General features: G+C 38.9%; 1 protein-coding gene across 1 annotated transcript in view; it reads right to left on the reverse strand.

Moving 5' to 3' along the window:
- LOC133639431 (DNA damage-binding protein 1) overlaps nt 1-22,891 on the reverse strand; it is an 88,086-nt gene that overhangs the window by 1,781 nt on the left and 63,414 nt on the right. The window contains exons 22-26 of the mRNA XM_062032724.1: nt 18,292-18,462; nt 14,352-14,461; nt 13,721-13,890; nt 7,722-7,824; nt 5,767-5,890 (exon numbers count right to left, since the gene is read on the reverse strand). Of these exons, the coding sequence (XP_061888708.1) occupies nt 5,767-5,890; nt 7,722-7,824; nt 13,721-13,890; nt 14,352-14,461; nt 18,292-18,462 (678 nt within the window). The remainder of the gene's footprint in view (nt 1-5,766; nt 5,891-7,721; nt 7,825-13,720; nt 13,891-14,351; nt 14,462-18,291; nt 18,463-22,891) is intronic.

Consider the following 22,891-nt stretch of genomic DNA (forward strand, 5'->3'; position numbering starts at 1 on the left):
ACAATTAAAATATGTCTACTATATTAGTTCAAACAAATGTAAAGGTGACTATATGGGCGTTATTTCATGTCGAGAGGGCTCAAATAACATATTTAGAAGGTTATATACTGTTTTTTTTTATGTTCTTACAATTAAAATATGTCTACTATATTAGTTCAAACAAATGTAAAGGTGACTACCGTAATTTCCGGACTATAAGCCGCTACTTTTTCCCCTCGTTCTGGTCCCTGCGGCTTATACAAGGGTGCGGCTTATTTACGGCCTGTTCTTCTCCGACACCGACGAAGAGGATTTCGGTGGTTTTAGTACGCAGGAGGAAGACGATGACACAATGATTAAAGACTGACTTTTCATATACCGGTAGGCTGGTTATTTTGATAACGTACAGGCGAGCACTTTGTATTACTTTGCACCGCTGTATTATTTGTACTCTGCACGAATGCTGTTCGCCATGTCAAAGATGTGAAAGTTTGATTGAATGATTGAAAGATTTATTGTTAATAAATGGGACGCTTTGCGTTCCCAAACAGTCATCTCTGTCCCGACAATCCCCTCCGTGGTAGCAGGAACCCCTATATACTACGCTAATTACACATCAAAACCCTGCGGCTTATAGTCGGGTGCGGCTTATATATGGAGCAATCTGTATTTTCCCCTAAATTTAGCTGGTGCGGCTTATAGTCAGGTGCGGCTTATAGTCAGGAAATTACGGTATATGGGCGTTATTTCATGTCGAGAGGGCTCTAATAACGTATTTAGAAGGTTATAAACTGTTTTTTTTTATGTTCTTACAATTAAAATATGTCTATTATATTAGTTAAAACAAATGTAAAGGTGACTATATGGGCGTTATTTCATGTCTAGAGGGCTCTAATAACGTATTTAGAAGGTTATAAACTGTTTTTTTTATGTTCTTACAATTAAAATATTGGATTTACGAACGAGAATGACTACTTCCAGTCACCCATTAACCGCAATTTTACGCAGGACGACTGTAATGTTACTCTGTGCATGATCTTCCAACCTTTTAGCACCAATGAGTAAGTAGGCCTGGGCCGATATTCGATAAGTCAATTAACCGAACGATAAATGAAAATTGTTAAATTCACTAGCCTCGATAACTGACATCTGCTTGCGTTGTTGGGGGCTGCAGGAGCCGTCACCGTTAGCATAAGTTTTAGCAGCTGCGGGCATTTGTACTACATACACATAAATAAGTATAATAACCTCTGTAAAGACTACTACATATGTGTTAAATTAAAACGATCGAAAAACCGTGATTGATAACGGCACTTTGACAAACTTATAGACCAAGTAACGTTAACTTGCAAGCTATCTTAAATGCTAACATGAAAACAAGATATATTTTTGAGACATCTTTCCCCATTAGAAAGCATCATACCCCAATCTAAACTTGAGTAAACACATTACATTAAAATATATATATATATTTTTAGATTAATCGCGATTTTTATTTGTAACGATTCTTAATCGATTAAAAAAATATATATACAGTACAGGCCAAACGTTTGGACACACCTCCTCATTCAATGTGTTTTCTTTATTTTCATGACTATTTACATTGTAGATTGTCACTGAAGACATTAAAACTATGAATGAACACATGTGGAGTTACGTACTTAACAAAAAAAGGTGAAATAACTGAAAACATGTTTTATATTCTAGTTTCTTCAAAATGGTCACCATTTGCTCTGATTACTGCTTTGCACACTCTTGGCATTCTCTCGATGAGCTTCAAGCACACCTGTGAAGTGAAAACCAATTCAGGTGACTACCTCTTGAAGCTCATGGAGAGAATGCCAAGAGTGTGCGAAAAAGTAATCAGAGCGAAGGGTGGCTATTTTGAAGAAACTAGAATATAAAAGTTATTTCACCTTTTTTTTGTAAAGTACATAACTCCACGTGTTCATTCATAGTTGTGATGCCTTCAGTGACAATAGTCATAAAAATAAAGAAAACGCATTGAATGAGAAGGTGTGTCCAAAACGTTGGCCTGTATTGTATGTTTTTTTTTTTTAGTCTGTCCTGTCCAGCCACTTATTGTTGCTCTAGATGCCCATATCTGCTGTACAGATTTACTTTAGAAAAGTGTTGGATACTTCTCTTGCTGCCTTATTTGTATTTGACTTTAAGCATTTTATTAAACAAAACCAATTTTCTTTTAAACAATATAGAAATTGATGAGAGCTGTTTATCTATTTTATGGAGGAATGTAGTTCATCATAGAACTGGCATCCATCTATCCATTTTCTACCGCTTGTCCCTCTCATCGAATGTTTTAAAAAAAGTATAGACTTTGAATCGAGAATCGATTCTGAATCGAGAAGAGTTACCCCTAGGAATTGAATCGAATCGTGTGGTGCCCAAAGATTCACAGCCCTACACATTAGTGTCTAAAAAAGTGATGGATATAAACTCCACAACGTTGTGTTGAAACAGACGAAGGTCCGTTCAACAGGAAGTGCAAAATTTTGCCTACAAAGTATATTTCATATTCAATGTTTGTTTGTTTTATTTACTTGGATATTGAAAAGTTTGCATTCCAATTACAAAGTCAAAATATACGAGTAATACAAGTTTATTGCATTTGAAAGGGTATACTTCCATCCATCCATCTTCTTCCGCTTATCCGAGGTCGGGTCGCGGGGGCAGCAGCTTAAGCAGGGAAGCCCAGACTTCCCTCTCCCCAGCCGCTTCATCCAGCTCCTCCCGGGGGAATCTCGAGGCGTTCCCAGGCCAGCCGGGAGACATAATCTTCCCAACGTGTCCTGGGTCTTCCCCGGGGCCTCCTACCGGTCGGGCGTGCCCTAAACACCTCCCTAGGGAGGCGTTCGGGTGGCATCCTAACCAGATGCCCGAACCACCTCATCTGGCTCCTCTCGATGTGGAGGAGCAGCGGCTTTACTTTGAGCTCCCCCCGGATGGCAGAGCTTCTCACCCTATCTCTAAGGGAGAGCCCCGCCACCCGGCGGAGGAAACTCATTTCGGCCGCTTGTACCCGTGATCTTGTCCTTTCGGTCATAACCCAAAGCTCATGACCATAGGTGAGGATGGGAACGTAGATCGACCGGTAAATTGAGAGCTTTGCCTTCCGGCTCAGCTCCTTCTTCACCACAACGGATCGATACAGCGTCCGCATTACTGAAGACGCCGCACCGATCCGCCTGTCGATCTCACGATCCACTCTTCCCTCACTCGTGAACAAGACTCCGAGGTACTTGAACTCCTCCACTTGGGGCAGGGTCTCCTCCGCAACCCGGAGATGGCACTCCACCCTTTTCCGGGCGAGAACCATGGATTTGGACTTGGAGGTGCTGATTCTCATCCCAGTCGCTTCACTCAGCTGCGAACCGATCCAGCGAGAGCTGAAGATCCTGGCCAGATGAAGCCATCAGGACCACATCATCTGCAAAAAGCAGAGATCTAATCCTGCAGCCACCAAACCAGATCCCCTCAACGCCTTGACTGCGCCTAGAAATTCTGTCCATAAAAGTCCACAGTTCCACGACCAGGACAAAAACCACACTGCTCCTCCTGAATCCGAGGTTCAACTATCCGGCGTAGCCTCCTCTCCAGCACACCTGAATAGACCTTACCGGGAAGGCTGAGGAGTGTGATCCCACGATAGTTAGAACACACCCTCTGGTTCCCCTTCTTAAAGAGAGGAACCACCACCCCGGTCTGCCAATCCAGAGGTACCGCCCCCGATGTCCACGTGATGCTGCAGAGTCTTGTCAACCAAGACAGCCCCACAGCATCCAGAGCCTTAAGGAACTCCGGGCGGATCTCATCCACCCCCGGGGCCTTGCCACCGAGGAGCTTTTTAACTACCTCAGCAACCTCAGCCCCAGAAATAGGAGAGCCCACCACAGATTCCCCAGGCACTGCTTCCTCATAGGAAGACGTGTTGGTGGGATTGAGGAGGTCTTCGAAGTATTCCCTCCACCGATCCACAACATCCGCAGTCGAGGTCAGCAGAACACCATCCTCACCATACACGGTGTTGATAGTGCACTGCTTCCCCTTCCTGAGGCGGCGGATGGTGGTCCAGAATCGCTTCGAAGCCGTCCGGAAGTCGTTTTCCATGGCTTCCCCGAACTCCTCCCATGTCCGAGTTTTTGCCTCCGCGACCACCGAAGCCGCACACCGCTTGGCCTGTCGGTACCTGTCCGCTGCCTCAGGAGTCCTATGAGCCAAAAGAACCCGATAGGACTCCTTCTTCAGCTTGACGGCATCCCTCACCGCCGGTGTCCACCAACGGGTTCTAGGATTACCGCCACGACAGGCACCAACTACCTTGCGGCCACAGCTCCAATCAGCCGCCTCGACAATAGAGGCGCGGAACATGGTCCATTCGGACTCAATGTCCAGCACCTCCCTCGTGACATGTTCAAAGTTCTTCCGGAGGTGGGAATTGAAACTCTCTCTGACAGGAGACTCTGCCAGACGTTCCCAGCAAACCCTCACAATGCGTTTGGGCCTGCCAGGTCTGTCCGGCATCCTCCCCCACCATCGCAGCCAACTCACCACCAGGTGGTGATCGGTAGAAAGCTCCGCCCCTCTCTTCACCCGAGTGTCCAAAACATGAGGCCGCAAATCCGACGACACAACTACAAAGTCGATCATGGAACTGCGGCCTAGGGTGTCCTGGTGCCAAGTGCACATATGGACACCCTTATGTTTGAACATGGTGTTCGTTATGGACAATCTGTGACAGGCACAAAAGTCCAATAACAAAACACTGCTCGGGTTCAGATCCGGGCAGCCATTCTTCCCAATCACGCCTCTCCAGGTTTCACTGTCGCTGCCAACATGAGCGTTGAAGTCCCCCAGTAGAACGAGGGAATCACCCGGGGGAGCACTCTCAATTACTCCCTCGAGTGAATCCAAAAAGGGTGGGTACTCTGAGCTGCGGTTTGGCGCGTAAGCGCAAACCACAGTCAGGACCCGTTCCCCCACCCGAAGGCGGAGGGAAGCTACCCTCTCGTCCACCGGGTTGAACTCCAACATGCAGGCTCTGAGCCGGGGAGAAACAAGAATTGCCACCCCAGCCCGTCGCCTCTCACTGCCGGCAACGCCAGAGTAGAAGAGAGTCCAGCCCCTCTCGAGAGAACTGGTTCCAGAGCCCTTGCTGTGCGTCGAAGTGAGTCCGACTATGTCTAGTCGGAACTTCTCCACCTCACGCACTAGCTCAGGCTCCTTCCCCCCAGCGAGGTGACGTTCCACGTCCCAAGAGCTAGCTTCTGTAGCCGAGGTTCGGACCGCCAAGTGCCCTGCCTTCGGCTGCCGCCCAGCTCACATCGCACCCGACCTCTATGACCCCTGCTATGGGTGGTGAGCCCATTGGAGGGGGAACCCACGTTGCCTCTTCGGGCTGTGCCCGGCCGGGCCCCATGGGGACTCGCCATCGTGCATTCCAATTACAAAGTCAAAATATACGAGTAATACAAGTTTATTGCATTTGAAAGGGTATACTTAAAATATTTTTTTAATGTATTATCATTTTATCAGTGGTTATTTTGGCCTCAAAATAACGTTGACAATAATATTGTTTATTGGCAATAATGTGTAGGTCAATATAACATTATATATCCAGCAAGATTTGTTATCGGCGCAGGCTTACCAATAAATGCATTTGCTTTCGTACGACTCTTGCATGCATACAACAAAAACAATAATTAAGATGAACATTTTGTGTTTACACGAATTAGTTCCTTATCAAATGTGTAAATTAATGCAACTTACCTGTAGCGTGCTGACAACCTCCTGCATCTTGGCTCGGCCGAGGTCTAGGAAGCTTTCAATCAGATCGCCATCGATGAATCCTGTGGCCTGATCCGTCTTTCGCTCTGTGTGGAAAGATCTCCAGGTGCAAAATGTCAAGGACAATCAATACGAGGCTGATGCTCTGCCTGAGGATGGTACTTAAAGGTTTAATAAAGTCGGAATCAGCTCGGGTTTACTAAACCTGTCCTATGGCGAGGGGTAGCTACTGATATTACCAACGACTGCTTAGGAAATACAGTAGAACGCGATTCGATTTGGTCCAAAAATAATGTATATCTCCCCTCCCCCCATTTGTTTCACTGAAAATTGTATTTTTCGGATTAAATACGTCTCAATCATTCAAAGTCGGTAATCTATAAATGTGTAATAACAAAGCATAATAGCACACAGTACAGCAACAATGTGACGACAGTCGGACACACCAACTTCTACAGTCTATCTCGTAACAATCCGGCCACACACACAGTGAGGATTTAGTAGATGCGAATTGGAGAAACGCCTTTTCCAACAGCTAGCTAAAATGACCCAGCGGCCTCTGGAGCCGTGTACCACCACTACCCACTATAAAAACAAACAAAAATGATTTTTGTAATAAGAACAAGAAAATATGTATATAATATGTATATATATATATATATATATATATATATATATATATATATATATATATATATATATATATATATATATATATATATATATATATATATATATATATATACTACCGTTCAAAAGTTTGGGGTCACCCAAACAATTTTGTGGAAGATGAAAGTTCTCTTTTTCTGGCCATTTTGAGCGTTTAATTGACCCCACAAATGTGATGCTCCAGAAACTCAATCTGCTCAAAGAAGGTCAGTTTTGTAGCTTCTGTAACGAGTTAAACTGTTTTCAGATGTGTGAACATGATTGCACAAGGGTTTTCTAATCATCAATTAGCCTTCTGAGCCAATGAGCAAACACATTGTACCATTAGAACACTGGAGTGATAGTTGCTGGAAATGGGCCTCTATACACCTATGTAGATATTGCACCAAAAACCAGACATTTGCAGCTAGAATAGTCATTTACCACATTAGCAATGTATAGAGTGTATTTCTTTAAAGTTAAGACTAGTTTAAAATTATCTTCATTGAAAAGTACAGTGCTTTTCCTTCAAAAATAAGGACATTTCAATGTGACCCCAAACTTTTGAACGGTAGTGTATATATATATATAATATATATATATACATATATATGTATGTACACATATATATGTATGTATGTATATGTATATGTATATGTATATATATATATATATGTATATATATATATATATATATATATATATATATATATATATATATATATATATATATATATATACACACACGTGTACATACATATATATATGTGTATGTATATATATATATATACACAAACGTGTACATACATATATATATGTATATATATAAATATATATGTATATATATATATATATATATATATATATATATATATGTGTGTGTATATATGTATGTGTATATACATATAACAGTTGCAATAAACACAACTGTTTATAATATAGAAATACATAATAACAGACGTGTTTATTGCAACTGTTGAGATTTTATATCTATCTATATATATAATTAACAGTCGCGTTTATTGCATGTGTAACATCAAGTTAGCTGGATGGTATATGGAGGGGGAGAAGCGAGCCGGCGTAAAGTATGGCAGAGCCTTGATTGAGAATCCTCCCGGCTTTATTCGAGTGTGTCAAAAAATTATATTTCATGGGCATTTATTTACTATTTGTGGATGGTCTTAAGCGGGGGCGTGGGGGGGAATCTACTGTAATCTAAATAGTGAGCAACAACAAACAATTTCAGGCTCATTTCCTTTCAACAGATTGTGACCACAAAAGAAGGATATAAACTATGCTCAATCTTGCCCACGCTCTTGATGACTTTGTTGAGGCGGTTCTGAAGGTCCAGGAGAAGGCTGTACCAACTCTCAGACAGGGAGGTCACCAGTCCTAACACACACAAACATTCAAGAATAGAAAACATATTTAGAAAAGTAACTAAACCTAACCCCTAGTATTTCAGTGATGTTTTGACCAAGAGAGAAAAACATAATCTGGGCTTGTCATGTAACGGAACTCAAACACCTAATAAATAAATAAAAAGATCATTAGTGACGGCGTCTCTCATAATGCAAGTTTCATGCTTGTACGCCAGAGCTACTTTGTGTTGAGAGAAAAGTAACATTATTTCACAACATTAAATAATTGATTTTGATTGTGCTACATTTTACAGCGGCAAGGCTTTGAGGATACGACACCATCTCTCTCCTCAGCAGGGGGGAGAAAGCACAAATTTACAAAAAAAAAAAAGAAAAAAAAAGGGGTCTATTATTTGTACACACTGGAAACAATATGCATTGAAATATATGTCATTTATATACATTAATACCAGACATACATATGTGTTAGTATATATGTATGTGTGTGTGTGTATGTGTAAATACACTACCGTTCAAAAGTTTGGGGTCACCCAAACAATTTTGTGGAATAGCCTTCATTTCTAAGAACAAGAATAGACTGTTGAGTTTCAGATGAAAGTTCTCTTTTTCTGGCCATTTTGAGCGTTTAATTGACCCCACAAATGTGATGCTCCAGAAACTCAATCTGCTCAAAGGAAGGTCAGTTTTGTAGCTTCTGTAACGAGCTAAACTGTTTTCAGATGTGTGAACATGATTGCACAAGGGTTTTCTAATCATCAATTAGCCTTCTGAGCCAATGAGCAAACACATTGTACCATTAGAACACTGGAATGATAGTTGCTGGAAATGGGCCTCTATACACCTATGTAGATAATGCACCAAAAACCAGACATTTGCAGCTAGAATAGTCATTTACCACATTAGCAATGTATAGAGTGTATTTCTTTAAAGTTAAGACTAGTTTAAAGTTATCTTCATTGAAAAGTACAGTGCTTTTTCTTCAAAAATAAGGACATTTCAATGTGACCCGAAACTTTTGAACGGTAGTGTATATGTAATGTGTGTTTGTACACACGAACACACAATTTGTTTTGTGACAACTTGGATATCACACACCAAAAAAAACATCTTGTTAGTAAAAAACAACTGTTTTTTTTACCTTAATTTCATATATTTAGGTATGTGTTTCAGACATTCTTATTAACAAGTTACACTAAGCAACATCACTTGGTTATATTTCAATAATTCAATATGTCTGAAAAGGGGTTAGAATAAGAGCTTATTTAATACTACCCGTTCTACATATCAATAACTAATAATTCATTCACATAATACCTTTTATAAATTGACAATTTCAATATTGATTCTGCTTACGTTTTGTTTTAAAGAAATTAACGTATTGAAAATAATACAATATTACTGAGATAACAGGAGTTAAAAAAGAAAGTAGAAATTGTTTCTTATAAATCAAAAATAAAATAAAAACATTTGGAATGAATTGTACAATTTATAAGTAAGTTATGTTTATAAATTCAGCAATGAAGTATTGGTGATGATCAATAAATGAAATGTAATAATGTTGTTGCACATCTTATGTTTTTAGGATAGTGTTGCGAGACTTGACTTGAAGTTGCATCAAATCTTTGTAAGTTGTGTCTTATTTCCTTGTAGTCGAGATGATGCCATCTTAAATAATCATCTATTTTCTTAAGGTCTTTCATTTTGCCTTGGGCTATTTTAAATTTTTACAGTTTATCTGGCTTTGGTTTGTTTTCACAGTGCAGTCCTTTTTAATCATAAAACACAATAAATGTTGAGCTAAACAACACAGAATGTAGCAAAGTAACACTACTTTATATATGAAGATGTTCTAAATAATTCAATTTGATCTATAGATCATCTGGTATCCACTTTTGGGGGTAAAAAACAAGGCAAGTTTACTTCGGTGTGTGAACTTGTTTGTTGGCTCCTTTGGCCTTCGCCCTTTTCTCAGAAACATCAGATACATCACAGTCTCCAGAAACGATAAGGCTAACAGGGTTATTTTTCTTCCAAACAAACCGTGGCAACAAAGAACAAAGACGGTTCTTATTTCCTGTTAAACCTTCCTTGGAAACAGGGTGTTGATAATAAACAACCTGGTTAAAAGTTCTTTCATATGTGCTAATCAAAGTTGATATAAACTGAGGTTGTGATTTTGCTAGCCAAATTAAATGTTAATTTTCTAAATTACAGTCATCATTTGCTACATTCAGCTTCAATCGCACAGCTTCAGCATATACATTTTTTTCCCAAAAACTTTTTTAGAGCATATTTTACCCATATTATTTGCAGCAGGTGAGCTCCTTATCAAATAAAGTTGAGGTCTTCTATCTAATTGTATTTATTTATATATATATATATATATATATATATATATATATATATATATATATATATATATATATATATATATATATATATATATATATATATATATATATATATATATATATAATCTTATTTTTTATTCATTTATATAATTTGTAATGAGCAAAAAAATCTGCCAATGGTAAGATTTCTTAAAATAGGTTATTAACAACTAAAATGTATTACTGATACTTTTTAGTATTGTGAAGTTGTGTGTCTTATAACAACCTAGTGATGAGGTAAAGATCTATTGCCTAAAACAAGTTCTTGTGTCTCGATGAAAAATGACTATTCAGGGGATTGTGACTTGTATTAAGTTTGTTTACATATTTTGACTAGGAAGTAGAAATATATACTTGGTGAGATTGTGAATTTTTCCACTGGATATCCAATACTACGTGAATGTTGCTGGTTTTTAGCTTCTGATTTGTCAAGCTTCTATATTTGTTTTGATCCTTTACAAGAAATACGGCCTAAATTAAGCATATGTTTTTTGTGTAGTTATGTTTTACAGTGCACTGTGTGTCTTATGTCTTGTCCTATTATTATTATGCTGTTAAAATATTCATCAAGCTGAGTTCCGTTTCCGGGTTAAGGGTTACAAAGCTAACACAGAATGCAAACATCAAAGCTAATAGTAGTTACGACTGTCAACAATGACCAACTTTGTGCAGTAACAACTAATGTGCATGGTTTCAGCACGCAAAGCCCAGTTCTAAGTTAGAGGAATTACCCAGGATGTGATAAAGTATTTTCACGTCGTGGCCGTGTTTTAGTGGCCAGGTGACAGCCATAGCAATAACGTTTGGAGGATCCTCTGGGATACTGATAAAAACTGTACTGTTATCTGCAACAGAACAAACTCAAGCCTTACACATTGGGTAAAACTAGTGTAAAGGTAACTGTATGGGTAATATTTCATGTTAAGAGGGCTCCAATTATGGTAAAAACTATTTTTTTTAGAAAGTCGTTGACAGTTTTTTCATGCCTAACTATACAAATATTTTATTTATTAATAATCATACTTCGCTAAAATCATATCGCGGTCATGTTTGGTTCCAATTAACTGCGATAAACGAGGGACAACTGTATAAATGAAATAAAAATATATTGACACCTGAAATGCACTCTTGATTCGATTGAAAATTTGCGGTCGCCGATACGATTAAAGGGAAACTTCGGTTTTTTTCAACCTGGGCCCTGTTTTCATAATTTTTTCTGTATATGTGAGTGCTGGATAAAACATTTTTTGAGGTCGCGCCAGTATTGAGCAGGGCAGGCAGCCTCCAGCCCAGCTAACGCTCGTACACAGGGCAACTGGCTCTCGTCAAAATTCGGCCTATAAACATGCATTTTTTTCACACTGACAGGCTCAGATAGTTACAATGAGTGTCCGACAACATACTAGAAAGGAGAAATTAACGTATGTATCTACCTTTAGCTGGAGATCGCTGTTTGTTGTGAGCTGTGTCCAAATCTCACCACGCTACAAATCTCGTTCCGAAATCTCGCGATAACTCGCGACAAATCAAATCGTCCACATCAGGCAAAAATTCAGCCATGACAGACAAACAAACAAACTTTTCTATAAAACTAAAATAACAGTCTTCGGTAATCCAACAGAAAATCACTTCAGTCATCTCTCTTCACCTCAGTCAGGTAACTGTTTTTCCACCGGTGTTTTGTCGCGAGTTATCGCGAGATTTCGGAACGAGATTTGTAGCGTGGTGAGATTTGGACACAGCTCACAACAAACAGCGATCTCCAGCTAAAGGTAGAGACATACGTTAATTTCTCCTTTCTAGTATGTTGTCGGACACTCATTGTAACTATCTGAGCCTGTCAGTGTGAAAAAAATGCATGTTTATAGGCCGAATTTTGACGAGAGCCAGTTGCCCTGTGTACGAGCGTTAGCGGGGCTGGAGGCTGCCTGCCCTGCTCAATACTGGCGCGACCTCAAAAAATGTTTTATCCAGCACTCACATATACAGAAAAAATTATGAAAACAGGGCCCAGGTTGAAAAAAACCGAAGTTTCCCTTTAAGGGACCAAATTTTTGTTTTACAACGATGCAATATGAAACGATTCAGTAACTTTTTAGCAAAAAAATAAATACATATAATTAATTAATTAAGTGTGACTGTGATATAAATACTGGATACTGCAGGTAAAGTTTCCTATATATCTGTAATTTCTTGTAAGGGAATATATAAATGAATTATGGATATAAAGAAGCAAGTGAACAACAATTAATGGCCAATGCATTAATATCTTGTTTAAAAAAAGTGTAATCAACACTTTAGATTGAATTAACAAGAGGAAGCCTTTTCTGCTGTCCAATTCAACTTTATGAAATGTTTAATAAAAATTACAGTGGCCAACATTTTAACAGTAGATTTACCTGCTACATTTGCTTTTGTTTTTCAACATAAAAAAATACAATATAAATATCAAGGGAAAATAAATATCTTTAGGTTGAATTAGCAGTAGATTTACCTGAGAAATAAAGTGCTAACTAATCTTTTTAGATTAAACGAGCAGGTTTTACCTGCTACTACTCTCATTTTAATAAACATGGGACATCATAAAGACGTAAGGGAAGTGACAGCAGACAAGTTTCACCGACAAACCAACCAAAAGGCAAAGGGTGTAATGAATGAATGAAGTTGGAGAAGTAAAGTGTGACCACTTTTTCAGTCATAGATAACTTTTTTTTTTACTTTTTCCAATAATACTAATATATTATGCTTTATTACACTGTTTTTAAACTTCAGTCTCAATCTGGTCTGTCGACAAACTTGCTCCGCTGTCATTTCCGTTTTGTCCATTGCATCATTTGTGGCATAAAGTTGTGTTATGGCTTTACATTAGTGTGTTTTGACATTTTCATTTGGTGTGGCTTCGCAATCGTGTTGTAGCTGTAGTAAAAGAATGATATTGTCTTGTGGTGTTTGCATTTGGTATGACCTTTCTCGACAACCGAAAGTATTTGCTACAGACGGGCAGACAGACTTGAGTAAAGTTTAACGTCATTATCATTAAAGTGCTAAACCTTGTATAAAATCTGCCGTTCTAAAATCTGGCATTTTCTTTTTCCTAGTATCGATACAATCGATATATTGCCTTTTAAAGCGATGTTGGAAAGATACCAATTTTTTCGGAAAGCAGAATTGCAGAGTACAGATCCATATACTTGAAAGTTAGGAATATAAATCGATCAATTATTACATCCTAACAGCAAACCTGTATCATGTAATTTTAATAAACATTTTTTTAAACTGTTAAGAATTCTTAAAACACAGTGGCACTGCATCTTCTATGTTTGAAACTGCTCTTTGTAAATGTTTTATCTCTGGTAAAATATATAGGTAATAGCTACTGAGATGTTCACATTGGGAAACGTGTCATTTTGTGACCGTGTTCAAAACACATGACCCCCAGACACGTTATCTGGCCTCTTCTAATCATTGGAATGCGACAAAAAGACAACTGATGTGTGTATGTGTGACTGTGCCTACCAATCATGCCATTGACCGTGCCAAAGAGGACAGACCCTTGGGTGGGCGTGGAACTCTCGCCCAGATTCTGCAGTACCAGCGAACCGTGGCAGAAGACATTAACAAATTCTCCGAGGTGGAAGAGCCCCACTTCTTGGAGGTGCTGACGCTCCTCGTCTGTGGTGGCCGCACTGGCAGAAAGAGTTTTTTTGTTTTTTTTTCCAATCAGAGTCATTATAGGACAGCCATGTTGGAAAAGGTGCAGAGGGAAAAAGGAGAATTTCAATGAAGGGAAAAGACCAAGATGCCAAAAGCAAGAATAGACATTGTCTCAGGTATGCCGAGGTGATTGATTAATGTGAAGAAAAACATGAAGACCAGAGACGTCAGAGGCTTTTGTAAAGGTCAGAAAATAGCAGAGGAAATGGATAACGATGTGAGGAGTAGCAGAGAAAGCAACAGCAAGAGAGATGTGACACAAAAAAAAGGTCACTAAGACAGTGATCCAACTGGATGTATTAGGTAGATAACAAGTGATGGCGTAACCCAAATCATGTTTTGTATTCTTTTACATCACTCATATTGGTTATAGTGCCAATGCGAAGTAGATAAAAAATGGATGTGTATCATTGTGTCCTATTGGGTTCCTCACCTGTCTTTCTGGCATACAAACAGATTAAAGGCGTTCTCTGCCCCAAGGAAGTTGTCATCATCCAGGATTTCCACGGCACTCATCCAGTTAGGATTGAAGTCCCGTGCAATCTGCGAAACAAGATATATGAGGAGCTCGCCATAAACTAGGGTGTTTGTGACTGCCAAGGACACATTATCTACGAGCAAGAACCTGTCTTTGAAGACTCCAAGTGCACACGCCTGGATGTTTCAGCTAAAAGTAAAGTTGTTGACAACACAAACCATGCATCTAATATATGCGAGGGCTGCACGACTAATCGCAATCGAATCGACATCACGTTTTTTATTAATGCGGTAAATAACCGCAAGAGCCGCAAGTTTATGGTGACTGGGAGCAAAGCGTTTGAACATTGTAGTTTTAGAAGGCAAGACCTTTAAATCAAGGATTCCTGCTCGCCAAGTAGAGACGTTAATTTTTTCACTTAGCAGGCAGTTACAATTCTCATGTTTCTAGCCTTCCATATGTATATCAATGCTGTGCGCACGAACATCCAAAAATCGGAAATTACACAACGCTGCATAAGTCAGTGAGTAAGCAAAGGAGGAGCCTTTAATACATATTATCAATAATTAAATATTTAAAAAATTATGAATACAGTATACAGTTAACAATATACAATAAAATAATAATATACAACATAACAATTAAAGATGCATAAATAATATTTTTTTCCACTGATTAGTAGCCCGACTCGTAATAGAATCGTGAGGTGCCCAAAGATTCCCACTTCTAGTATCAGCTCTGCTTAGCATATAGTAGAAATCCAGGGTTACTCGTCTCATCACCAGGAGAAAATATGAGGCATTGTAGTGTTTGTGTTTGTGTGTGTGTGTGTGTGTGTGTGTGTGTGTGTGTGTGTGTGTGTTTGTGATAGCCGCCTCACCTCCCCCACAGTGACAAAAATAGTGAATGACAAGAGGGTTCACTCCATCAATTTATTCCCACTAGGGCTGGGCGATATATCGAATATACTCGATATATTGCAGGTTTGTCTCTGTGCGATATAGAAAATGACTATATCATGAGTATTCGAGTATACGTTCTCACGCAGATGATTTTATCTGCGGGCATTACACTACCGGCTCTTCTCACTCTTTCTTGTCTCTCCTTCTCACAGCGACATAAAACAACAGTGTTTCCCACACATTAATTTATTTGTGGCGGCCCGCCACGAAAGAATTACGTCCACCACGACTCAGATTTTCTTAATTTTTATTTTCGGGATTTGAATGCATTTATTTTGAAAGGACAGCTGGAGAGAGACGGGGGAGGGGGGGAGAGGGTGAGAGGGGGGATTGACGCGGAGCAGAGCGACTGTCAGGTGGGATCGAACTGGGTCACCGCAGCGGGTGCTCTACCAGGTGAGATAGGTTATAGCTGCATCCCTCGCGGCTCGTCATATATGTAACGTTAATCCGCGATTTCACCGAGCGTTTCACTGACGGTGAGCAGCCTGACGCTGCTTCATTAACCGCTGTTTGACTCGAGGGCCGGGGCAGACGCACGCAGTAACAGTCACCTGTTACCATACCGACGAGCTAACGTGTCCAGGTTATAACCCTGTTGTCAATAAACACACGTGGAGACGGTGCTTCAGATACTAATACTAATTTGATACTGTAGTAGTTATCTTTTGTGTATTCATAATGTAAAATGGATGGACGTTTAAAACAAAACTGTTATTATTAATTAGTAAGTATACATTTTTTGAGCCTTTTTAGAGAAAATCATATCATTGTAGTAAATTATGCAAATTACTTGATGATGTCATGGTGACCACGCCCATAGCCATGCCCCCACCACCACAGGTATCTTGGCAGTTTATGGGAAACACTGAACAAGCGCACCTTGTTACATACGTCACATACTGTCGCGCGTGCAACGTCATACACTCTCGCCGAGCAGAGAGGTATCGGCATGGCTAACGTTAGCAGTGGCAGGTGGTGCGAGTGGTGATACGACAGAGAGAAGATGCGAATCTGGTAACAAATGGAGGAATAATTCATTCCCAAGAAAAACAGCACGGGGTCCATCGTCTGGCGGTGGTTTGGCTTCAAGCGGGAAGATGTTGAACAGACAAGCAGACAAGACTCTTTTAGAGCACGGCTTAAAACTCACCTTTTTACCGCAGATGACTTTTAATTTATGTTTTCATTGTGAGTCTTAAATGTTTAGTTTAGATTCCTTTGTGTGTCTCAGTCTCTGTTTCTGTTTTTTTGTTTCTCCACTCGGGCTGCGCCCCCCAACCAACTGATGTAACAGTTGGTTGGGGGGCGCATAATAAATGAAAATAACATAACATAATATGTCAAGTATGCGGCAAAAGCGTTGCTACTAAAAGTAGCGGCACTACTAATTTGTACCATAATTTGAAAAGTCACCCGCTAGAGAGTGAAGAGTGCTTGAAACTCTGCATGTCAACATCTCGGCCGATGCCACACCAACAAGCAACCAGCACTGACCCAATTCAGGATGGCGTCTTCCATTTCCACATCAACAAAAAATAGTCAACAACAGAAGGAGATAACGTCCGCCGTAACCTACCACATAGCGAAGGACATACACTATTTGATTTCCTATTATGCAGCTAATTTTTATTTTACAGTTTTTGAAATATCTTGTGTGACATCACGCACAAAAGTGCACTTTATTTGTTTTAAAATATTGTAGTGGCATTCTGTACAAAAAGTGCACTTTAATTTAGTGTTGTTTTGATATGTCATCTTAGTGACATCATGCACAAAAGTGCACTAATAGCTTGTTTTAAAATGTCTCTGACAATCTTGTACTTTATGTTTTGAAATTACATTAATGTTTATGCCACTGCTTAACTGTTTAATAAATACAGTTTTGGTAAATTGACTCAGTTGTGATTTCCCTCTCTGCATGAAAGTTTAAAATGAGCATATATTAATGCAACACGAACAAGAATGTTTTAATGTAGACACATAGAATCATCATACTGCTGTGATTATATTAATCAAGTGTTCATTCAAGGCTAAGGCAAAATATCGAGATATATATCTTGTATCGTGACATGGCCTAAAAATATCGAGATATTAATAAAAGGCCATATCGCCCAGCTCTAATTCCCACTATGGAACAAATACCGCCAGATGCTAAGCCCAGTGCATAGAAAGAACTCTCTTCCTGCCTGTTTGGAAAGGGGGACAAGGACAACAAACCACATTTTTACACCGTAAAAATTATTGAGTTCATTTTAATCGATTGTTCGATTGATTATCATCGCAAGCCTCCCCAAAAAATATATCCTCAGATTTACTAAAATCACAGGAATTACCATTTTGGCCTAAAAAACTGAATTTTTGGGAAAATCGGATAAATCACTTTAAGGTTTATGGGTGCCTTAGATGAAGCATTTTAATATTAGACTTAGACTTCCTTTTATTGTCATTCAAATTTGATTTTTACAGTATAGATAAGAATGCCATTTCGTTGCATTAGCTCGTTGTAGTGCAGGATAAAAGAGCAATAAGGTGCAGATATAAATAAATACATTACTGTACAGATAAATATATTGCACTTTTGCATATGCATCCACATTTATGGATGTATGTTATATTGTCTTTATATTCCAGCAAGTTCATCCGTTTTTGGGGGGAATTGAGGGGATTATTATGATGCGTTCAAGAGTCTTACGGCCTGAGGGAAGAAGCTGTTACAGAACCTGTAGGTTCTGCTACGGGGACTGCAGAGAGGAAGTTAAAGGGTTTGACTGATGAAATAAAACAATTTTCTATCTCAAAACATTTAGACTGCTCGCTGAAAGTGTATGGTCTCAATCTTGGTGCAAAATAATACCTGTTTGCATTGGCCAACTTCGGTTTTATGCATATTATACAAGCCTCCTTTGTAAGCGTTAATGCTGCCATGTTACCTCTTCAAAGTTGCCCTCCATGGGTTTGTATGCCAGCAGCAGGACAGACCTCATCAGGTCTCCCACTAGGATGAAATCTCCTTTGGTTTTCAGATAAAGGGCCATGATGTTGTTGTAGTGGTTGCACTCGGTCCGCAGCTCTTTCTCAGCTGTCCACTCATACAGACGGACCTAAAAACAAACACTCAAGGTAAATGAAGGTGAAACGCCAAACATTGGAATATCGTGCAAAGTTTGTTTATTCCAGCAATTACATTTACAAGGTGAAACTAATGTATAACATAGGCTCATGACATGGAACTCAAGATATTTCCAGCCTACTTGTGATATGATTTGATGATTATGGCTTACAGGTTATGAAAACCTCAAATTGAAAATCTCAGAAAAATTGGGGTTTTCAAAAACTGTAAGCCATGATCATCAAAATTATAGGTAATAATCTAAGGATTGACATATCTCACTTTACATTTAATGAGTTTATATCATGTATTAGTTTCACATTTGAAGTTGAATTGCTGATACGAATGGACTTTTACACAATGTTCTGATTTTTTGAGTTTCACCAGTAATTAATTGTTTGTTTTTGTGAAGAACTGGAAAAGATTTAGCAGTGCTGATGTTTGATGTAGTTACTGACTTTACAGTCAGAGCATGCAATTATTTCAAATGTGGTGTGCTTCAGTGAGCATGACATTAAAGCCCTGATCTGTCTTGAGTTGTAAGTAGCTATATTACACAGCCGGGTAATTGCTAATCACCCTGAGCATTTCATGCTATTTTGAGGATTAATAGGTAAATTGTTCCCCTAAATCTAACTTACAGAACACCACAGTTGTATATCGAGAACCCTATTAATACCTCAAAATCACTGCAGTGGTTGCATGAACGTTCCAGAATGCTTGGCAGAGGTGAGCCTGGCACGATTGATGAGATATAATTAATGCGTTAGCTTCCCTCAACAGTTATTAATGATGACTGCAAACTTAGTCACACATGTCAAAGCCTGCAATTCATGCGCACATGCAGCGTGCGTGTCATATAACTAATGTGACCCTACAAGTTATTAACCTTCCCTAGTAAAACAATACAGTGTTGTTTAATGAAGTGATGGCAGGCGTAAATGGTCCAGAACCTGAATGCTATTTAGCAGTTTGTGAGCAGGGAAGAAAGGCAAATCGTGGTCTGACATGGTTGAAATATCTCAGTGTGGGCATGCCCTTATTATTATTACTTTTTAAAGTAGTTCAGGGACAGTGTGCGTTTTACAATAGAAATCGACAGGTACACTAAATTTAGATCATTTCCATCTGACCCATTGACCTCTGCCCAGGCATACAAGTGTATTGACTTTTTTAATGCATCTTTTTAATGCAATTTAAGGCCATAATTTTCACAAAATCAATTTTAGTGACCTTTAATGCTTCTTAATGACCCGCAGAAACCCTGTATGACATCATCACTGGTGGACTGTAGTTCTTTGCTAACTAACACAGTTAACAAGTCTCTATGCTTTTTTAAACTGAGTATGACTGCAAAATAAGCCAGAGAAAATTGGCAGTGCCAGCAATTTGATAAAGAAGGTGAGACTTACTACTGATTCAAGAAAAAACTTGTAGCAAAGTGCGAAGGTGGTGTCCGTGTGGTTCTCCCTTTCCTTTTTCCCCTTATCACGGTCTTTGCCAACAAACAGGGTTTTCCCTCCCTATATGCAGCTAATATGCTGTGTGGAGGGCCCTATTAGTGTGATGAAGCGCATGTAAAATGTCAATTAATGAAGACATTTCACTGCAAATGTATTCCAATCCCCTTACTGCCGAGTCACTGCCAAGAATATAGTGGCACTTTTCCCTCAACATTGCCACTCTTCCCCATGGTGTGCAGCATTAGTGGTGTTCTTGAAGGGCAATAAATAGTACTGGGTTCCATACCTGGTCGGGACTGTGTCAGGAAGGTTTGCAAAGTTATGTTGCAATCATGTTAAATTTGTTATTTACACTAAGAAAAAAATGTAATTGAACAATGCATTTCCCAAAAGTGTGTTTTAGGAAAAAACATGCATCAAATTCAAGTTTATAAACTTTTTTTTCACATAGAAAACAAACAAATTTGTAAGCCAAATATAAAATTTATATTTGTTTATTCATCCATCCATCCATTTAATTTCATTCTTTATTTACAAGTATTTAACATTGCTTTCTTCATGTAAAACTAATCATTGTCTCTAAAATGTGTTCATACTGTAAATTTGGGTGTCTGGAGCACCTTATTTGTGATGAATTTCAGAAATGTGCAAGCCGTGACTTTTTGATTTGTTTGATCTTAAGATGAGGCTGCTTTCCAGCTTTTTAATCCTTTTAAGTCTATCTATAGCGCAGTGTGGATGAGCATGACATTACAGGGCAGCAGTGGGGGAGTTGCTTCTTTCACATAGTGTCAGTGGTTTCAAAAAACAATCTATACATGATAAATCTATTTGAAAGACTTTGAGATTTCAAAATGAACGAGGAGGAGACTTTTCCCCCCCAACCTGCCCTGTACAATTCAACATTGCCTGACATGCTTATGCACCAGTTACTGCTGTTCAGTTAGAGTTGACATGATGGTGTCTGAGTGAATACATACCATACAGTACTGTAATAAATATTTAAATGGGGTGGGCAAGAATGAAGGGAGCATTTTTTGGTAACTACCTTGAATGAAAGGGCACGATTGTCTAATACAGTATACAATATAGGTCTGGTATTGAACAACAACTTGTAATGACAAATAGCCCTACATTTTATATATAATCTGAATTAAATAGTAAATGGGTTATACTTGTATAGCACTTTTCTACCTTCAAGGTACTCAAAGCGTTTTGACACTATTTCCGCATTCACCCATTCATACACACATTCACACATTGACGGCGGGAGCTGCCATGCAAGGCCCTAACCACGACCCATCAGGAGCAAGGGTGAAGTGTCTTGCTCAAGGACACAACGGACATGATGAGGTTGATAGAAGGTGGGTATCGAACAAGCAACCCTCAGGTTGCTGGCACAGCCACTCTCCCAACTGCGCCACGCTGGTTTTTAACTCCTTAAAAAGTGTTTGAGGTAATTACCGTAAGGATGAAATAATATGAAAATGTCATATCACGGTTCCATCCATCCATTTTCTACCGCTTGTCCCTTTCGGGATCGCGGGGTCGCTGGAACCTATCTCAGCTGCAATCGGGTGGAAGGCATGGTATACACTGATTATCATGACTAAAATGATCACGGTTATTATCATTATAATCGAAGTATTGTTCAATGTGCTCAAAAAGTACTTTTACACACGCTGGAATCTTCTGACCAAGTTAATATTTTTTAAATACCTAAAATAGGTACACATTGTTAGAAAACCCATTATTTTGCATGTTTTGTGTTTCTTATACTTCACTGATAGTGTTTTAGTTTTAGTATTTTATCCATTTTAATGGCTAAGCTTTTGATTCCTTCAAATATTGGTTTGAACTGTAGCATTTTAAAATATATTTTAAAAAAGCGAAGAACAAATATAATCTATTATTATTAGTATTTCTGGTGGGCATGTTCAGCGGTCCTTGAACGCACCGTAAAAACACCCCTGTCTCCTCTACCTCTGAGTACAGAACGATCACTCTGTTTTAAGAGAGGACAGCTTGTTGTTTGAATGTGCACAACTGAACAGCTTAGTTGATCAGACAGCAATATGTTTATATTAGTTTTGTTGTTTCTTAATGGGGGAAGACATCAATGTCTCTTGTTTTAATGTTAGCATTTAAGCTAGAGAGCTGGCGCCACTCAGTCCATGAATTTATCAAAGTTTTTCGATAATTTTAATTTAAAACTGTAATACTAACCCTCTGGAGTTTTACCGCGGTTATCATTATCACCGTTCATCGTTATACCCCTAGATGTAATGTTATAATTAATATTAGAAATACTTTCTCTGTTGATTTGCCACACAATTATCCTGGGTCTATAACAAATATACATTGTGTTACAAGCCTGTATGAAGGAACCACCATAATCAACAAATACTATCTACAACACAAAATATTACGTTTTAGCCTCTGTAGCCCCTACTATTCAAACAGTTAAAGACAAAAGCCAACGGCTAAAAGCAAAGTGTATCCTGACGTGGGATTTAAATAAGCATTGGTATATGGACTCACTTCAAGTTTAGTGCGAGTACTTGAGCAAGGCACATTGTCAGCACATTCACACTCTGAGGGTCTTTTTAACTGCACTACAATCCCTTATTCCCCAAGACTTTGCACAGCAGTTCCAAGGTAAAATAATTCACTACAACTTTTAAAGATAAGACAAAGCATATTTTTGTGCAAGACACAGTACTTTTTCTTCACCTCTGTGCATGGGTCAAGGGAACATAAAATATAAGGCCAAGCAGTGTTTACAATCAAATATTGTTAAGGGTCGTCTATTATGAAAATTAAATTCGTAATGTTATAACAGAAATGTGTCCCTAGATCCAGATTGTGAGCTCTAAACAGGAGAAGTATGTACCATCTCCCGCAATTGTTTGCTCCACTTCTGAGAGAAGAGGCATTCCTATTCCAGATTTTTTAGGG

The sequence above is a fragment of the Entelurus aequoreus genome, linkage group LG02 (assembly GCF_033978785.1).
Source record: "Entelurus aequoreus isolate RoL-2023_Sb linkage group LG02, RoL_Eaeq_v1.1, whole genome shotgun sequence".
In the NCBI taxonomy this organism is placed as follows: Eukaryota; Metazoa; Chordata; class Actinopteri; order Syngnathiformes; family Syngnathidae; genus Entelurus; species Entelurus aequoreus.